General features: G+C 60.0%; 1 protein-coding gene and 1 long non-coding RNA gene across 2 annotated transcripts in view; one reads left to right on the top strand and one right to left on the bottom strand.

Moving 5' to 3' along the window:
- Nucleotides 1-2,681: 2,681 nt before the first annotated feature.
- On the top strand, nucleotides 2,682-4,965 carry LOC134162767 (uncharacterized). The gene is made up of 2 exons (XR_009964443.1): nucleotides 2,682-3,234; nucleotides 3,634-4,965. It is a non-coding gene; the product is annotated as an uncharacterized LOC134162767 (long non-coding RNA).
- A 2,794-nt stretch (nucleotides 4,966-7,759) lies between these two features.
- Nucleotides 7,760-19,267, bottom strand: part of PEBP4 (phosphatidylethanolamine binding protein 4) — a 70,626-nt gene continuing 59,118 nt past the window's right edge. Inside the window, exons 6-8 of the mRNA XM_062616997.1 lie at nucleotides 14,787-14,832; nucleotides 13,358-13,474; nucleotides 7,760-8,193 (exon numbers count right to left, since the gene is read on the bottom strand). Coding sequence (XP_062472981.1) covers nucleotides 8,102-8,193; nucleotides 13,358-13,474; nucleotides 14,787-14,832 — 255 coding nt within the window. The 3' untranslated portion in view covers nucleotides 7,760-8,101. The remainder of the gene's footprint in view (nucleotides 8,194-13,357; nucleotides 13,475-14,786; nucleotides 14,833-19,267) is intronic.

The following is a 19,267-nucleotide window of genomic DNA, read 5'->3' on the forward strand; positions in this document are numbered from 1 at the left end:
AACAGTGGTGTGATGCCAATTGATGGGGAACGGCCTTAAGCCAAAATAAACCGAAGGCAGCCTTAGACTGGCATGAAAACGGCCGCGTGGGGGTTGGACTGGCTTAGTTACAGCTCAGCTTAATGGGTTGGAGTGTTAAGAGCAGAGTAGTTTACCCAAAGGGAGCAAGGAAAAAAACCACCACCCCCAAAACATCACCTGGGATGCTCTGAATGGGTTTGAATTACAGCTCGGTGTGGATGGAGTCTGCAGCTGAGAGCTTTCACTTGTGCTGACCACGCCACAAGCTTGTCTCAAACCCCATCCTGACCCGGGTTCAGGAAGGTGAATGGTCACTGCTGGCATCAGTGGTTTCACAGCCTGGAGCCTCATCCATGGAATGCCGCGGTGCCCTCCTCAAGGCAGAGCATCACAAACCCCCATTGCCCCTGCAGTGCAAAACCTCATTGTGTTAATAAGGCACAGCTGGCCCAGCCTCCAGCTCAGCCCCCGATTCAGCTGCCTCCTTCACCCCAGGGATAATGGGGGGGATAATGGGGAGCCCTCAGAGCAGCTCCAGTGCCTCAAGGGGCTCCAGGAAACCTGGAGAGGGGCTTGGGACAAGGGCCTGTAGGGACAGGCCAAGGGGAATGGCTTTAACCTGCCAGAGGGGAGACTGAGATGAGCTCTGAAGCAGAAGCTCTTCCCTTGTGAGGGTGCTGAGGCGCTGGCACAGGGTGCCCAGAGAAGCTGTGGCTGCCCCATCCCTGGCAGTGCTCAAGGCCAGGTTGGACACAGGGGCTTGGAGCAAGCTGCTCCAGTGGAAGGGGTCCCTGCCATTGGAACTGGATGAGCTTTAAGCTCCCTCCAATGCAAGCCATCCCATGAATCTGTGATTCTATATTGTTTAATAGTACCCCAGCTGAACCAAGTCCCCATAATCCCCACTGATAAAGTGCTGGCAGCATCCCCTCATCCAGGGAGCGCCCACAGCCACCCATACATCCCTGAGCACCCCCAGCTCCCACTGCCCCCGACCCCGCTCCTCCCTATGGGGCCATGCGATCCCCGTGTGCTGCGAGTCCCTCTGGGTGCTGTCAGCTGATGGGTGATGTTCCCTTGCTCTTCTTGTCTTGTGACCGGGTCCTGCTGCTCATCACTGAGTGATTCATGTGCTGAGAGCCCCGCAGGTGCACCAGGCTGTGCCGTGGCTCTCCAGGGACCCGTGGGGCTTTTAGAAGGGGAACGGGTCAGGATTGTACCTAATTACTGGCAGCAGAAATGCACTTATGGGGAGGAGAGCGTGAGCTGGGACCTGGTGCCTTGTGCTGAGGCAAGCGGGATGGCATCACCATCCTGCCATGTGATTCCATGTTTCAGGAGCTCCGGGAGGCTCTGCGCTGTGCATGGCTGTGGGTTTCAGGCGTTTGGAACCCACCGTGGTGCTGCCTCTGGTCCTGGATTCCAAAGGATGCTCAGATACAAAGCTTGAGGCGCTTCTTTGCACTGCCAGAACACGGAGGTGTCGTCCCGTCCCCCCCGCCCCTTTGATGTGCTTTAGATGTAGATCTGGGGCTGGGAAGGTCACAGAGCTGTAAACAGAGCGTGGCTGCGGGGACCTGAAAGGTCACCCACCTCCCACCCCAGGCATGACTGCACCCGGGCTGCGCCTGGAGGCGGCTGCTTGGATGGTCGACAACAAAACTGCTTCTAGAGCAGCCTGGGGAAGGGGAACAATAAACCCGGAGTCTTTCAGCCCTCCAGAGCACGAGGTGGGTGCCTCAGTGGTACCCGATGGAGCCACCGGCGTCCCTCAGTGTTGTGTTTGCAGGTGGTGAGGCTGCACGGGCGGGATGCAGACATTTGCGGTGGCAAACAGCAGCTGCCCAGATGTGGCCGGTGCTGCATCAGCAGCGATTCATCCGCTGAGCATCCCGTGGATGTGGGAGATGCTCAGCACCGCAGGGATGGATTCAGGGCAATTCCTGGAGGAGGAGGAGGAGGAGAGACTTTCTCCACTGCTGTTGGGTGTGGGAATTCCTCATTTCAGGCCATGCTTTGGCTGGGAGAGCTCCGGCCAAGGAGAAACTGCTGGGCAGCCTTCCTGATCCCGGCCCAGCGCCCGCCCGGCTCTGCGGCCTTCCTGGTTTCCCTGTGAAAACTACCCCCTCACTGAAACATGCATGGACAAGGAGATGGATGCATCCCTCCTCCCTCCAGTGTCGGGGGCTGAACTTGGTGGTCGCTGTTGGCTTTGCTGGGTCAGTCTCAAAGTGTAGATGCCCATAAACCAAGGCCTGCGGTGGCTGGAAGGGGGGAGCTGGGCAGGGGGTGCTGCAGGAGCCATAGGTGGTTGTGGGAAGCCCTTTCCTGCCTCAGTTTCCTCTGTGGCATGAGAGAGAGATGAGCCCTGCCTCATCCTGCCTGCGAAGCACCCACAGCAGCGCTGGGTGCAGAGGGTCCTGTGGGGGGGCTCTGCTGCACCCCATTCCCTGAATCACCTCCTGCTGCCATCGCCTTCCCTGCGTCACCACCCGTGATGCTGCAGGGAGGATGCACTGGCTGTGCTCAGCCATCCCAAGGAGCATCCCACGGTTTTCCAGTGCTCCGAGGCCTGGGCTCCATGGGTGACTCCAGCAAGGGGCGCGATGCTGCGTGCACCGGGGAACCTCTGGGTCATCTGAGTCCGAGACAGGTCTTGGTCTGCAAACCCAAAGGTCTTTCCTGTTATTATGCAGCCTGCAGGAGGGGAACAATAGCGGTGGCGGCGGGTGCAGTGTGACCCAGAGATAAGGAGACAGTGTGATTAGCAGGAAAACCAACGAGTAGGTCCAGAGCTAAAAGTGATCCCCAGGGAGCAGCACCACTGGGAACGATGGGGTTCCCAGTAGCAGAGACCAGGGACAGAGCTGATGCTATGGGACCAGCACAAACCTCAGTGCTGCATCCTTGTGTCAGCCTGCAGTGACTGGGCATCGCTGTGACCCCAGCGAGGGGCTTGCAGGGCGATACCACAAAGGCTTTTTTTAACCTGAAACCAAGAAACAGAAGAGGAAATGGATGCTGAGAACTGTGCCATGACACCACCGGCGACGTGAGCGGCTGCCCCATGGCACAACCAAACCCATTGCGTCCAAGAGTCGTGCTGGAGAAAGGGCATCCATGGAGGGATGTGCTCCCGACGGCTGCGCAGCCTGGGAAAGCGCTGCTCCCCAGAGCTGCAGGGCTTCGCTGTAACCACCGAAGGAGAAACTGGTGAGAGGCCAAGGGAGAAGGATCTGCAGAGCCATTGAAACCAGCCCGGGGGGAATTAGCCATTTCCTTGCAATGAGGAAATGGGAGGTTAGCCCAGGACCTGCGGGGATGCGGGGAGGGGATGGGAAGCGCTGACAAGTGAGGACAAGCTGGGGGCTGTGGCTGAGACCGTCCTCAGCCCGTGGTGCGGGCAGGGGAGGCTGGAAGAGGCACCCAGCCCCTTCCACCGCACCTCTGGATACAAACCCCAAGCGGCATCCGCCTTCCACCGGGATAGAAGGGGATAAACCGGGATAAACCGGGCACCGCGGCACGGCCCGGGCCCGGCGGCTGGTGCCGGGCAGGAGCGAAGCCGGTGGCTCAGGACCGTAGCACCAAAGCCTCCTTTGTGTTCTACAGGCAAACCACATCTGAGCGTGCTCCTGCTCCCGGCAGAGCGGGCGAGGCCGGGACAAACCCAGCCCAAACCGAGCCCGAGAGAGGAAACCAAACCCCAGCAGTTTCTCCCCGTGGAGCATCCCTTGAGCGCCGTGTCCCAGGATCCAGCAGCTGGGATTTGCATCCCGGGTGCTGCAGGAAGAGCCGGTCCCAGGAGCAGGATGAGGGACCGGGACCCCAGAACCAGCACACTCTGATGGGGGAGGGAGTGGGGCTGGGCTCCTCAGGCAGCCCCACAAAGCTCCTCTGAGTTGTGCAGCACCTCGGAGGCCTCATAAGAATTAATTACTATTGCTGCTTAATGAAGCCATCGTGCTGAGCCCAACCTGCCCCTTGCTGCTGGCCGGGCCCCTTGGGTGCTGGCACAGTGCTCAGAGGTGGGGACATGGCCCTGTCCTCGCCTCGCCCGCCCTCCCTATTACTTCAGGAGCCCTAAATTCCTGCCACAGCCCTGGCTGCCTCTCCCAGGGCCCGCCCGGCTGCTGGGTCACTGCACCAGCACCCATGGGCCCCCACCACCAACCCCGGCCCCATGGCACATGGGGTACCCCTGGGCTGGAGGCTTCGTGTGCCCATGGAGCAAGGTAGAGGGCTGGGAGCATTGGAACATCCCACCAGTGATGTCCATCACCTGGATCGTGCCCGACCTCGAGAGCCTGGCCCCTTCCCAGTGCCGTGGGGATGCGGATGCTCCTCAGCTCACCTGGAAAACCTCCTTCGTTGGCACCCAAAATGGGCAGCGTTGTTTATCCCAGCGTGGAGCCACCGCGTCCCCACCGGCACATGGGGATTAACAATCTTGACCTATTTCCCGGGGGGTGCAGCAAGGCTTAATTCAGTGCCTGCTTGAGGAGCACATAGATCTGCAGATAGAGCCATTATGGAGTGTGAGATATCATTAATTAATGCACAGGTTGATATAGTTATGCGCTTAGATCATCATCAGCTGATCCTGCTAATCCCTTCTTGTGCAAGTCCCTGGGCGAGGGGGAGCTGCTGCTTGGCATCACTTGGCTCCCGGTGAGCTGGGCTGTCCCCACATTGTCCCCATGTGCCACCATGGCCGGGGGGTGCAAGCGGTGGCCCCCAGTCCCTGTTCCTTCATGTCCCCTGCTCCCAACCCTGTGTTGGCCCATGGTGGTCCCACAGGAGGGGAGACAACTCCTGCTCTCCATCAATGGATGGGATCCGGGGCTGCCTCTCCTTGAGCCAGGGGCTGAGGCTCAATCTCATTCAAGTAATTACTTCAATAATTATTAAAAATAGATAATTATTACCCTTTTTATTCAGTGATCGTGCTTAGTGCAGGCTTCTCTTGGCCTCCAGCCCAGTTTGGGAAAGAAACACCCCCCATGTGCTGCTGGGAGTTGCCGCTGCTCACCAGGAACATTGGATTCTCACTGTTAGTATTTTAAACCCCAAGCCTTCCTCCTCCTCAGCCATCCCATCCAGTGGGTGGCTTTGTTCTGGGAATGGGCTGGAAGCATCCAAACCCCATGCTGGGCTGTGGCATCTCAGTTCCCCTGGGATCCAGAAGGTTGGTTTGCGTGTGCCAGTGATGCTGTGGGTACCAGTGATATTGTGGGTACCAGTGATGCTGTGGGTACCAGTGGTGCTGTGGGTACCAGTGGTGCTGTGGGTACCACGTTGCACCCATCACACCTGAGCTCACCCTGCTTTGTTTTCTCCTTGCCCCTTCCTGGACCTTCGGATGAAAAGGTGACCCAGCCACGCCAGTGGAAATTGGAGCTAACAAATACAACTAAAACTTCCTCTGGCTGCTAAAAATGACACCCGGAGACAGAGCAAAAACCTCCTCTGGGTGACAATAACAGAGCGTGGAGCTATTTCAGTGCTGGCTGTTCCATTGCAGCACTCGGCACTGGGCTTGTGGCTGCTGCAAACCAGCCACTTCCCCAGGGACGTGACGTGTTTCCTTTCCATCACAAACTGATTTAGAAGCAAAACTTTCTACATTTAGGCAGTGAGAGACTCAGCTTCTCTTTTCTCTCTCGCACCGATGGTGAGCGAATGGAAGGAGAGATAAAGGGGGTGGGACCGGCACAAAGCGTACGTGGCTTCCTCCCGCTTTTGCTTTCTTCGGTCTTTCTAAATTAGCAAAAAGTGAACTAAAACCCCACCATTAATATTTTCCATGCTGTGGAAGCCTTGCACGCATCCAAGTGGGAGTGCGGAGCTCCAGGCTGGCTGCTGCTGCTGCTGCGCTGTGTGGTTGCAGCCCTGAGTGTGCCTGGGCCTTGTGCCTCGTCCTGCATCCCGGCAGGGGATCATTGGGCTTGTCCCAACACAGCATCTGCTGCAAGCACTGGGCAGATTCCTGCTCTGGACCGTTCCCATCCCTGTCCCCAGCTCCATCTTCAGCCCTGTTCCTGTCCCCATCTCCAGCTTGATCCCCATCTCATACCTATCCCCGTACTCATCCCCTTTCCCATCACTCTCCCCATCTTCATCCTCATCCCAATCCTCATCTTCAACCTCATCCCCACCCTTGTTTCCTACTTCCATCCCCATCCTTCTCCCCATCCTCATCTTCATTCTCATCCCCATTCCCAACCCACCCCCATCCCCATCCTCATCTCCATCCCCATTCCCATCCTCATCTCCATCCCCATTCTCATCTCCATCCCCATTCCCATCCTCATCTCCATCTCCATTCCAATCCCTGTTCTCCGTGCCCATCCCTGTCTCCATCCCCATTCCCATCAGTGCCACACAGGGAAGAGGCTCACTTTGGGCTCGCAGTGAGGCCCAACCTCTCCCTCCTGCAGCTCAAATGCAGCCCGGGAATGATGGTGCTAATTTCCTAGAAGGATAAACATCCGATTGCCTTTTCTCTCCCCTTCCACCAAAAATAAACAGAGCAGCCGCAGGGCTGAGGGCAGGGAGGGAAGGATGACTATAGTTGGACTGCAGGATGTCAACAAAGCCTGACCTCTCATTTGCACCGGTCCCTCGCATTACCCTAACGGCCCAATTACACCCTCAATGGCGGGTTAAGTATAGCAAAGGAGAAGGAGCAATCCAGCTTTAGCATCTTCCATGACATCTCTGGGTGTCATTTCCTCTGCTGCTAATCTTAGCGCCATGGCAAGCCGGGGCTGTGTTGTTTCCCTGGGCTGTGGGATGGCACCAGCTTCCTTTTTCTGCTGGGCTCCTGCAGCGCCCTAGACCCGGCGACTCCTGCATCCTCCTTCACACCTTGCAGCCCATCCCCATCGCCCTGAGCCTTCCCTGTGAGGCCGATGGAGCTCTGCAGGAGCCGCTGATGTGCGTGGTTCGGTAAACAGCCATTTCCTGCTGCAGGGAAAGTCCCGGACACGTTTAACCCCTACCCAGCAAGGCGGTGAAGCCGCTCTCACTGCCCAGGAACCAGAGCGGGAGCGAGAAGGGGGCAGCACAAACCTGCTTTTCCTCTTGCACTGGGACGGACCCATGGACCAATGCAGCAGCAGGAGCATCGCCATCCCCTCTGAGCGATGCTGCATGGCCACGAGCAAGTCATTCCCTCGTGCCTCAGTTTCCCCTGCCTGCACAGTAACCCCCGGCCCGGATCTTGCTCCCTGTCCTTGGTTCCCAGTGCTCCTGGCTCTGGACAAAAGCAGCCGCCGAGGCCACGCTGCGGGGAGGATCCGCGGGCAGGTGAACCCGAGCCCCGGAGAAAGCCCAGCGCCAGATGAAAGCCTCATTAAGGGTAATTAAAGGGGAGGCCCAGCCAAGTGGCCACTGGGCAGAGCCCTTCCCCTTTACGGCTTCAGTTCCGGTTCTGCTTTCCAAGAGGAGCGGGTTCAGCAGCCGGAGAGGGCACGGGCAGGGCAGGGCTGGAGCCAGCCCCGGTTCCCACGCTGCCACCCTGCGTGACCACCGCGCCCTGCCCCGCATCCCCTGCAGGGTAAAGGCATTGCCCTTGTCCTGCCCCTGCATCCCCTCGCCAGCTTGCCTGCAGCCCCTTCAGGCACTGGGGCTGCTCTAAGGCCTCCCCTTCAGGAGCCTTCTCTTCCCCAGCTCTCCCAGCCTGGCCCAGCATCACCCCGTGCTCACTGCCCACAAGGGTGCCCACACGGCCCCGTGCACTCCATCCACTCGTGGTTTATTCTGGAAGCTGCAGGCATTAAGGTGTAAGACCCCCAAGGTGCAGGAGGGACATGCTGGGGGTCAGGCCAGAAATGAGGCAAGGGAGGAGAAGAGGATGTAGCCTTCCCGGGACACCCAGGGAGCCAGGACGCCGATGGGATGTTACCTTTGGAGGGGATGAGGGTGCTCTGCCAGGTTTGGGAAGTGGAAGGGCTGGGTTTCTGCTCTCAATCTGGGCTGGGAGAAGGGCTGGCACATCCTCGCTGGGTCCCAGATGTGGCTCTGGGATGCAGGGAAGGGGATGCAGCTGCACAGGGGAAGGGCACATGGGGCAGAGCTAATCCTGGTGGTATTTGGTGAGGAACTGTGTGGAGGCCACCGGTGAGCCGAGCCGGAACTGCTTCACGAAGCTCTCCATCACCCAGGAACCTGAGGAGAGAGGGGCAGGAGTGAGCAGGGATGGAGGCGGCCAGAGCAGGGATGCTGTGGGGCTGGATGAACTCAGGGGCAAGAGGGGAGGAAGGGCAGGAGCCATGGGCACCCCTGAGGGTAAATGGTGTTGGCTCCTCTTGTGTCCCCACTTTGGAGCAGCCTTTCCCATGGCTTCCCACAAGCCCAGCTTAGGATGCTTGGAAATACATGGGGGAGATGGCAGGAGCTCCCCAGCCCCTTCACTCGCACGCACTGAGCCAAGAGGCTCAGCAATTCCTGACCCCCTTCCTCTGCTGCCTGCCCTGACCCGGGGATGCCGGAGGCCCCGGGGACACTCCTGACCGGAGGCAGGGATCCCTCTCTGGGGCTGTGGGCAGGAGGGATTCCCTTGTGCAATCCCCCTGCGCCCTGCAGGGCTCAGAGCCAGCATGGGGCCGATGGAGCATCCTCCTCCTGGCCCAGAGGGGCTTTCCCTGGGGACCCAAGCGGCTCCCGCTGCCACTCGTGGTGGTGGGAGCCTGGATGGGAGCCGCTGCGGTGGCGCAGGGCAGGGGCAAGGGGCCCGGTGTTTGTGTGAAACCCTCCTCCCTCCTCTCCTCTTCCTGGCACCTCTTTAATGTCACGCTGCAGACTGGCAGCCCTTATCTGCGCCCACATCTCAGCCCCAGCTGGAGCAAAGCATCCCCTTTGCTCTTGCAAAGTGCTGAGCAAAACCCGAGCTGCTGCCTCACCCCACGGGGCGATGGGGGTTTGGGTGCCAGCAGAGCCCAGCTCTCCCCGTGTCCCCCCGCAGCCTCCAGCACTGGGGCTCTTCACAGCCAAAAAGCCCCTGATGGGCTCTGCAGATGCTCCTGGTGCTGGCACTGCGCTGTGCAACCTCCTCAGCTGGAAGAGGATGTGGCCCAGGAGATGCTCCAGTGCTTGGGATGGAGATCCCAAGATGCTCAGGCGGGACCCTGCATCCTGCTGGGAGGAGATGCTGAGATGCATCAGTTGTGTGTGGCTGGCGGGGTTCCGGATGTCCCCACATCATCACTGACACCCATTGAGGACCCAAACCAAGCTGAGAGCAAGGGCAGTCCCAATGTGCCACCCTGGGGTCACCAGCCAGGGCATGGAGCCGCATTTCCATCAGCTCTGGCTCACTGCTGCATCCCAAGCCCAAGGTGGGGGAGATGCCCCCCCACAGGACCCCGAGGGGGCTTTGGGTTTGCAGCGCCACTGCCAAGCCAGGCCATGGACACGGTGATGGGCACTGTGTCCCAGTGTGAGCCACAAACACATCCCTCCCACCATGACAGCCCCGGCAGGGAGGGAGCCGCTCGCTTCAGGGTCTCCATCCATCCCCCATCCCCTCCATCTCGGGGGATGCTGATGAGCGCAGCGCCAGGGGAAGGGGTCCCGGGGGCGGGGGGGATGCTCCCACTGCACCCCCAGCCTTTCATCCGCTGGGTTTCAAAGCACTGGGAGAGCCGCAGAGGGAGCAGCCGGTGCCGGTGGGACTGGGGTGAGAGCGAGACGCGGCTCCCCCCGGCTCCCCGGGGCTGTCCCCGGTGTTGGTGAGGCCTCGGGGGGGCTGTGGATGAAAGGGGGAGGCAGAGCTGCCGCAGGGCTGCGTGCGGGGCCGGGGTTTTTCCTGACCTACTTTGGTACCTGCCAGCGCTCCGGGGGTGCAGGGCCTGGCCCCAGGGGAAGCCCCGGGTGATGCAGCCCTGGGGGACCCCACGCCAAATCCAGTGCCTTGGGTGCATCCTCAAACCGGGTGTCCCAAGCTGCCTGCACCCTGCGTCCCTGGCACAGGGTGACATCCCTCTGCCAGCCAGCCCCAGCACTGGGGACTGAGTCACCGGGACCACAGAGCTCTCGGTGTCACCGTTCCCATCAAAACGACGTTGCATCCGTGGCTTGGGTCCGTTTTCGAGCTCATTTCTCAGTTGATTTTATCATCGTGCTTGGCTCTTATGTGAGCACCCGCTGGAGGAAGAGGAGCACCCACTGACACCCCGATCTTTGAGCATCACATGGGGAAACTGAGGCACGAGGTTGCTGCAGGGCTTGTGGAGCTCAGGGACCCTCTGGCCTCGCAGGCAATGGGTGCATGGGGCTGTTTCACCCCCCAGAACGAGCAGGCTCCCCCTCCTCAGGCACCCACAGCGTTGCCAGCCGTAATTTATCAGCCTCATCAGCGGGGCTGAGAGCAGCCCTGATGCTTTCCTGCAGAGATTAATGATGTCCCAGCGGAGGTAGGCGGGAGGCCACCGGCTGCTTGCTCACCATTAACTGACACCCAGGGACTGGGGCTGGGAGCGGGTGCTCCCCGCAGCCCTTCGCTTCCTCCCATCCCAGCCTCAGCCTTTCCCTCCCCATGGGGCCCAGTCCAACCCGATTTTCCAGCTGGGTGGATCGGAGGCGCACAAGGTCTGCTCATGAGTCAATGCTGCAGCCCCGATGTGATGGAGAGGGATGGAGCCGTGGGAAGGGCCACAGGCCGGGCTCATCCCCAGCGCCTGGTGCCCAAAGGACTCTCAGCTTCCCAACATCTCCGGGAGGCAAAAGCCCATTCCCAGCTGTAAAACACCTTTCCGGGCCAGGAGGAGGTTTGGGGATGCTGGGGAGCATCTCCACGTGTTCCCAGGGCTGGTGGGCATCCAGCGCTGGGACACAGCAGAGAGGGAGGAGCAGAACCGCTCATCGCGTGCAATTAACCCTCCTGAGCTCGTGCTAATTACAGAACCCACAAGGGAAAGGCAGGAGGTGGCCAAGGAGCAGCCTCCCATGGGTCCAACACCCCCATGGCCCGGGTTTCCCTGCGCGGTGCCTGGGGATGCGCGGGTGCCTCTGACATCCTGCAGACCGCGAGCCCTCATCCTGCACCCTGGTGACCCTCGCTCTGCATCGCCACCAGCGCCCCACAGCTGCGGGGACACCCCATGGCTCTTCACTGTGGGTGCCAAGGGGGCACAGAGCGGGTGCCCAGTGACACAGCCAGAGCATGGAGTGAATCAGGCAGCGGTGGAGAAACTGAGGCTCCGAGAGGGTTTTTTTGCCTGAGGCCCCAGGGAGGGAGGCTGCAGGTGAAGGGATTGATCAGGAGAAGGAGCAGACGTTCGGATTCGTCCTGATGAAACAAGTCCCTCTGCTCAAGAGATGCCCTGGAGAAACCGGTGCTGCGAGCACCCGTTTCACCCCTGTCCCTTGGTGGGTGACCCCTGGGCACAGCACCCGATGGTGCCATCCCCACGGCAGGGAGGGCACCGGGGCCAGCACGGAGCCGTCCTCCCTCCCTGCGAGCTGCGGGCGCTGCGAAGCAGAAGCACGGATTCGTTTCCGTGCCGGCCGTCACCTCTGGACTCTCGCTCCCCAGAGACCTTCCCGAGGAGCAGGAGAGGGCTCGCACGGGCAGCTCCGGGTTTAGTGCCCTCTTCTGGAGGCTCCGGCCTCTTGGCTCCGCGGCTGAGCTCCTGCCCTCCCGCCTGGCACGCACCGCGGGCCCTGCTCCGGCCCCATTCCTGCTTCACCCTGGAGGGGCCAGGAGGGAGCTTCTCTGTGAGCTGAGCGCTGGCACAAACACCCTCACGGAGCCCCGTGGTGTCCCCAGGCAGGGGGGAAGCAGCCCGAGGGATGGATGGATGCATGGCACGGAGCTGGCAATGCGCAGCACAGGGATGCCGGATGCATCTCTTGTACCGCAGGAGGACAGGACCGGGGCAGAGCTGAGGAGGAGCTGGATGAGCTCCTCACCCGTGGTCTGTTGGGCTCACAGTCAGCATCCCCCGTGTTTTCATGTGCTACCAAGGCATTTCCTCCTTCCTCCTTCGTCCCACGGGGCCTGGATGTGCCAGTGGCTCAATGGTGTTTGTCCCAGTGTGGTCCTTGAGGATGGATTCATTCAAACCCTCGAGACACCAAAATCCCATCCTGCGGCTGCTTTCAGGGCTTGTGCCCTGGGAGTTAAAGGGAACATTAACTGGAGAGGCCAGGCCTGTGATGCAGCAGTGAAATGGTTAAAAACAGCCTTCAACCAACTACTTAAATAACAGCCTCCACTGAAACGATGATGCTCAGGAGAAAACATCCGCTGCTGTTTTAACCAGTCTTTCCCAGGGAGCTTGGGAAGGGCTGGGAAACTTCAGGATAGGATGGAGACAATGTGGGGCACAGAGCAGGGACAAAGATCTTCCACATGGATCTGGTGGCTGAGCCCCTTTGGGTCTGAGATGTGGGGAGCTGGAGCTGTACATCCTGTTAATACGAGGGTTTATGGTGGGTGTCCCATGCTGCATCCCATGCTGCGATGGGGATGCGGGTGCATAGCCCTGGGTGACAGCAGTGGAGCCCCCTCCTCTGACCTCTCCAGGGACAAGGGGACAGGGACATGACCCGCTCCTCTGGCAGGGGGGTGGCTTCCATGGATGTCATTAAGAAGCAGAGCTAATGAGCCAGAAAGCAACTGAAGAGCAGAGATAACCCACAGAGAGACTCGCAGCAGCAGCTGCAGCCCAGCCTGGCCACAGGACGAGCATCACAGCCCTGTGCTGGCTGGGATCTGGGGTGTTCCTGGATGAGCACAGACAGGATGCACCGACCTGCCCAGGAATGCACCAGGAATACACCTTTGCATGGGCCTTGTCCATGCCGAGGGTCCTGCAGGGTGCGACCATCCGGGATGGAGCAGCAGGGATGGTCCCATCATGTCCTGGGTGGACTCAGCTTCTTGCCTCCATCCTTGCCGTGCACACTGAGGGAGGCAGCAGCTCAGGGGTGGAGGGAGCTGGGAGTTGGTGCTCGTTGTGTCAGCTGGGTTTGAGCAATCCCTTGCTAAACCATCTCCATGTCTGATCCTTATCTGTGCCCTCCGAGGTGATGAAACTCCCGAGGCGCAGGGGGGAAGAGGTTCCAGCAAGGACTGGATGGAATCCACAGCCCACGAGATCTCTCCTTGTTCCCGATCCCGCTAGCCAGGCCGTTACCACCACCTGATGCCAAGGACTTAACACCCCAGCCACGTCCCGTGTAAGGATTTGAAACCCCTTTGCATCAAATGAGCATCCCCAGCATCGCGCTTTGGGAATGCTCTAACACGTGGCATTGCCCGTTCCCCCTGGAAAAGCCCCTTCAGGACATGGTGCAGGACCAGGGCGAGGGCACGGCTGCTCCTTACCCAGTGAGACATGCTCCTCGGGGCTCAGGGCGATGGCCTCGTGCGCTGGCTGCTCGTGCAGGAGGAGCTGGTAGCGGTGGTACCCGCTGCGGGGCGGCGGCGTGGGACGGACGTAATCTGGGGGTGCAGAAGATAACGGCTGAGCATCCCTCTCCACACCGCAACCACGCGTGCAGCCTGGCCCTGCAGCCTGGGATCAGTTCTCCCACCAGCACCAGGAGGGAGGAAACACTGGGCAGCTTGGGCGTTTGATGGGCAGGAGCAGCCAGAAACCCCCTTCCCTTGTCACTGCCTGCATCCCCCCTCTGCCCCTGTTTTCCCCTTCCTGAACTAACCCACCTCCAACCTCCCACCGTGCCAGCCACCGCCTCTCCTCCTCTTTCAACCTGAGAGCCCCAGGGTGCTCCTCACCCCTGTGCTGAGCACCTTGACCTCTCCTCCATCACCCTTCCCATCCCTGCCATCCCCTCCTCATCCTCACCGTGCTGGGCGCATCCTCCCCTGGGTTGCAGGGGTCTCCTGGGGGACAAGCTCGAGACCCCCAGCACCCTGCTAGAGCGTGGCCAGCAGCCCTCACCCTGCTGCTGCCCCACAGGAGCTGGGGGCCTGGCCGAGCTCCAGCTGCCGGGGTTTGAAGTCCTCCCTTGATGCTCCTGTGGTGGGAGCAGCGGTTCTCAGGTGCTGGCAGTTTGGGGTTGATGCCTCCCCTCGCTGCAGACCTCGCGTGCAGGTGGGCACGTCCCCAGCTCTCAGCCAGCTGAAGCAGGAGTGAGCAGCACACAGCTCCCAGGTCACGGCATCATGGAATCCCAGCCTGGTGTGCATTGGAAGGGAGCTTAAAGCTCCTCCAGCTCCAGCCCCTGCCATGGCCATGGACCCCTTCCACTGGAGCAGCTTGCTCCAAGCCCCTGTGTGCAACCTGGCCTCGAACACTGCCAGGGATGGGGTTTGACTTTAAAGATCTCCCATTAACAGACCCCCTCTGGGGCAGCCCCTTGCCCTGCATTGAGGATGGGAGGACCCAGTGCCAAGGGACAAGCAGCTGAACCCCTCCAGCATCGGTCACTCCCAGCCTCAATCCCTCGGGATGTAAGCTCCATGAGCCGTGTCTGCCTTGTTTTGAACTCAAAGTCTTTGTTTGTGCAACATCACAGAAGTTGTTGGGATTCACCCGCTTTTATCTCGTGTTTCTCTTTTTGTTTTGTCCCCCCACTCTCTTTGGAGCACTTCCAAGCACCGGGGAGCTCCTAAACCACTTCTGCCTCGAGCAAGAGAAGAGAAAAAGAAGCTCCTATTCCAGACAGTGCCCAGCTGCGCCCCATGGGAGCCCCTCGTGTCCCACCCCATGTCCTGTCCAGGCCAGCTCTGCCACTGCCTCATCCCAGCTCCCAGCAGCAGACCCCGTCCCCGGGTTGGGGTCTGCACTCACCCGTCAGCACGTGCCCTTTGACGTCCCCAGTCCTCAGATTCGCACCCTGAAAGGACAAGGAGAAAGGGGGGAGATGCTACAGGGCCCCCCAGGAGAAGGACACGGAGGGATGGACACACACACACCCCACACCCCCCCCAGGGATTTGGCTTCCAACATCTTGGTTGTTTTCCCTGCAGGGGTCACTGGGGACCGATCCTCTCCTGGGAAGGAGCACACGGGGGGGGCTCTCTGTGGCCATTTGGGATGTAGAGGCTCCCTGCATGGTGTCCTGGCACGGCTCACCCTGATGTTGGGAAGGGTGAATGATGCCGGTGGGAAGGGGCTGCCAGCGGAGCGTGGTGGTGATTTGCACCAGCATCCCCATGGCAAAGCTTTGCTCCACCGCGGTGCTTTTGTTCTCAACCAAACCTCCTGCCTGGCTCCCCATCACCCGGCGCGCTTGGATCCCCATCCCTGCCCTGGGATCCTTCCCTGCAGGAGGGTGGCTTTGCGAGACCACCGAGCATCCCACTGGGACGCGATTAATGGCAAGGAGGCAGCGGCAAGGCCTCTGGCCACATCCATCCCTGCACAAGCCACCTCACCCCTGACCTGCTGTGCTATTCCCAGCCGCCCCCCCCAGCGCTCCCAAATCCTCTCCTACGGCACCCGTTATTCCAGTCCTGCCCACGCACGCGCCCTGCCAGGGCTCCTCCGTCCCAACCTGCCCTGGGACTTCTTACCCCGAAAAAGAAAAGGGAGATGCAGCAGATAACTGGAAGCAAAAGGGCACGCGGGGAGCCTGGTTTGGGATCTTCGGGATCAAAGCTCTGCTTTCCCCAACAGGAAACCTGCTCTGCATGGAGTCACCAATGGTGACAGCCTCCTGCGAGCGGCCTGAGGCCAGCGGGAAGCCGAGTGCCCGCTCGTGGTCCTTGGATATCGGCTCCCCATGGCTGGCTCGCCACCTTGGCAGCCAGAGCCAAGAATATCCCAAGGGGGGGAGACGGTGACTAAGAGTTAGGGCAGTGACTTGGCAGGTTTGGGTGCTTTGGTTCACAGGAGGAGGAAAAGCCAAAGGAGAAGCACCCCGGGGTGTACCGGGGGGGACGTGAGGCCATGGGGCTGCTCTCCCCCTGCTTAGTCTGCCCAGATGTGCCAGCACAACCTGCCCAGATGTGCGTGCCCGCTCCACTCAGACGCATTCACCAGCCTATCCACCCGTGCCAGCCCGCTCTGCCCAGCCGCTGCGCATCCCTCCTCCATCCAGATGTGCACATCTGCTCTACCCAGCTGCGCTGCGCTGCGCTCTACCCAGCTGCGCTGGTTGGGGCTGGCAGGGGAAGCTCGCAGCACGCCCCAAGCTCCCCGTGCGGCCGGGCCGGCTGCCAGCCCCCTGCTCTTCAAAGGCAGACACTGAGGCTTTTCCCTGCTCCTGGTAGGGCTGCTCCCGAGCGGGGACCTCGCTGCTATTCCTGGCTTTGCCATGGGCTTATCGGGAGAGGCCGGGCCTCCTCCCTCTTCTCCTGCCTGCTGATGTGGGCTGCCTGCTCGCCCCGAGACGCAGTGGGTTCTGGCTTGCCGCGGGCATGGGAGAGTCAAAGGATAAAGCTCCTTTTAAGAGACGAGAGCAGGAAGGGGGCGGGAGGGAGAAAGTTGGGGATGAGCACTTTAAAGCCTGCCTCGTTTTGTTTAGTAGTAAACAGCTCCTGTGGAGGAGAGCGCTGCACGCAGTGGGCACCAGCTGCCGGCTGCAGGACGGGCGTGAAGCCCCGCTTGCTCCTTCGGGATGCCACGCCAGTATGAGAGGGATCTGCGGCTGGTTCCTGCCAGCAGCGAGGAATAAACCCCCCGCTCCAGCCCCTTGCCCCTGTGCTGAAACGCCAGCGAGGGCGACGGGAGCATCTCATCCCGAAGATCCCTGCCAGGAGCGGAGCTAATGGACGCTGATGAGCTGCCGTGTTTATTAATGCCCTTTTATGAGAGCATTAATAGTTCCTAATGACACCATTTGGGCTTCCCAGCCTTTTATCTTCTCTTTCTCTTTCCCCTGCCGAGGACACAGTGTAGGAGGTGGAATTAGATATTTCCACCCTCCGGTCCATGCTGTGCTGGTGGGGCGCGGGATGCGGGCGGGATGCTCACGCGGAGACCTGGACAGCCTTGAAAGTCCGTGCCACACAGTTTCTGTGCCAGGAGCTCCTCTCTGCGCTCTTCCCCCCCGGGCTAAAAGAGTGAAGGGAAACGATTCCCACCCCATTCCCAACACCTCTTTGCCAAGCTGGACACCGCAGCTCTCTGCGGCCAGCACGTCGCAGCGCGGAGGGGAGGGAATAAATAAATAGAAGTAAATGAAGAAAGCAATGAGTCACTTTCTGTTCGCCTCTTGATCTTCCTTTTTTTTTACCCTTTCCCCTCCTTTCCTTTCTTCCCCCTCTCCAGAACGTGTCTGATCCCATCGGAGAGGAGGGGAAAGGGCTGGGTGGCGAGAGCGCCAGCGATGCGCCCGGGCGAGGACGGAGGGTTATGGAAAGTGGGTGTGGGAATCGGCACAATCCCTGGCAGGGGACCAGGACAAACAGATGACGGATGGGACCCAGCAGCAGAGCGGGGCTGGGCTGCTGCTGCCTGCCTGGGAGCACGCCCCAGCCGGGACCCGCGCACCCCGGGGACCCCATGGGAGCCCATGGGAGGCACCGGGGCGCTGGGAGCTGCGCCCCACGGGGAGCAGGCGAGGTGCTGATGTGATTAACCAGCAATTAGCCAAGTGGGGAAGTTAAACCCCAAACAAGCAGGGCTCCTCCTGCGCTGCTCGCTTGCGGCACGCAGGCTTGACAGGGGGGGAGGCAGCTTCAAAGCCGGCGCAGGCAGGAGCCCAGATTTGCTTTTCCCTCTCTCTGTGATCTTTCTAATGAGGCCAGCGTTTATGAATTGGTTCTCAGGAGCATCCCGGGAAGGGCAGAGCTGCCGGGATGGCAATCCAGCCTCCTGCAAGCGGAACACAGCCTGGAACGCGCAGCAAAGGAGTCAGATGCCTGTCACAGCTGGATACGGATCTGTTCAACCACGTCCTCGCAGGGCGATGGGCACACTGTGTGTCTGCCTCCTTTCCACCCAAACCAGCACTGCTCCTACCCCAGCTCCCCGGGACATTCAGGCTCATCCTGCTTCCCAACAGAGAGCATGGGAGGGAAAACCTGGTCCAAGAGAAACTCTTCCTCCAATTATTTCTGCATGGAGAGAGCAGGGTAGGGCCAGGCCGGCTCCCAGCACTCCCAAACTCCAGCGTTTCCCAGGGTTTCCAGCTGCCTTTCACATGTGAGCTCGCTTCCATGCTGATCCCTGTGCTGGGGCATGGGATGGACCTGAACCATCCTGCTCCGACCCTCTCCCTGCCAGGGTCTCCCTTGCTTTTCCAATCACCATCAAGCCCAAAGGAAATTGTCAGCCCCTTCCATGCAAATCCTGGGTTTATTATGAGTGTCGCATCCCGTTATGCCAATCTGATGCCACTGAATGGCTGTGTTCTTCCCATCAGAAAGGAATCAGTAGAAATAGAAAATGAGAGAAAGACATGGAAGGAGTGGATGGAAGAAAAGCCCCATCCAGAGAAACCTCCCCTTCCCACTGGAACCAGACCAGCTTTCCCAATCCCAGATGTTATCCTCAGCCTGCTGGTGCTTCCCCATAGCCCTGGTTCCTGGATCCTGGGGATGACTCAGGGCTCTCAGCTCCTGCTCAGAGCCAGTTTCACTCCCCTGGCTCAGCTGGAGATGCAGCTCTGGACCGGAGGCAGGGATGCTCCCAGCATCCCACCGGAACACAGATATCCCGTGCGTCCAGCCTAACTCCCAATGGCCTGGACACTTTGCTTTCCATGTGTGCAAATGATTAATAGCAGGAGATTGACCCAGGCTCCCGGGATGCGCAGTCCAGCACCGTGTCCTGCCGAGCCAGATACGTGCCACTGCCCAGCTGCAAACCCCAAATTACCCATAGTCCGAGCCCAGGACTTTAATTCCCTTCAACTCTCATGGATTTCCACCATTCCTGGTGCTATTTGGCTTGCCTGCTGTCAGTCTGTGCATGGAAGTTGGATAAACCACATCCAAACTACACATGGGCACAGAAAGAGTGGAAAAGGTGCATTTCTCTCTGCAGAGACTTCTCTTTGGGGCAGATCCAGGGCCCCAGTGGGTGAACCCGAGGGGGCTGGTACTGCACAGCTCCTGGATCTGCCTGTCTGCGGAGTGACACCGTTACAAGCATTGGGATTGGGTGGTTTTAACAACAGCATCCTGCCGGACACCCCTTCTCATCAGGCAGATACTCATCAGGCACCAGAGAGATGCTGCGGCACAAATACAACGCTGATGCTCTACACAGCCTCACCCTCAAACACGAACTGAGGCTCAATTGAGCCTGAGGGCCCCTGAGGAGCAGAAGCAGCTCAAGGGGTCCCATTCCCCCCCTTGGGTCCCCAGTGTTCAGGCTGGAGC

This window comes from Pezoporus occidentalis, unplaced genomic scaffold (assembly GCF_034315485.1).
Source record: "Pezoporus occidentalis ecotype Australia unplaced genomic scaffold, CSIRO_AGI_Poc_V1 ctg191, whole genome shotgun sequence".
Taxonomy (NCBI): domain Eukaryota; kingdom Metazoa; phylum Chordata; class Aves; order Psittaciformes; family Psittacidae; genus Pezoporus; species Pezoporus occidentalis.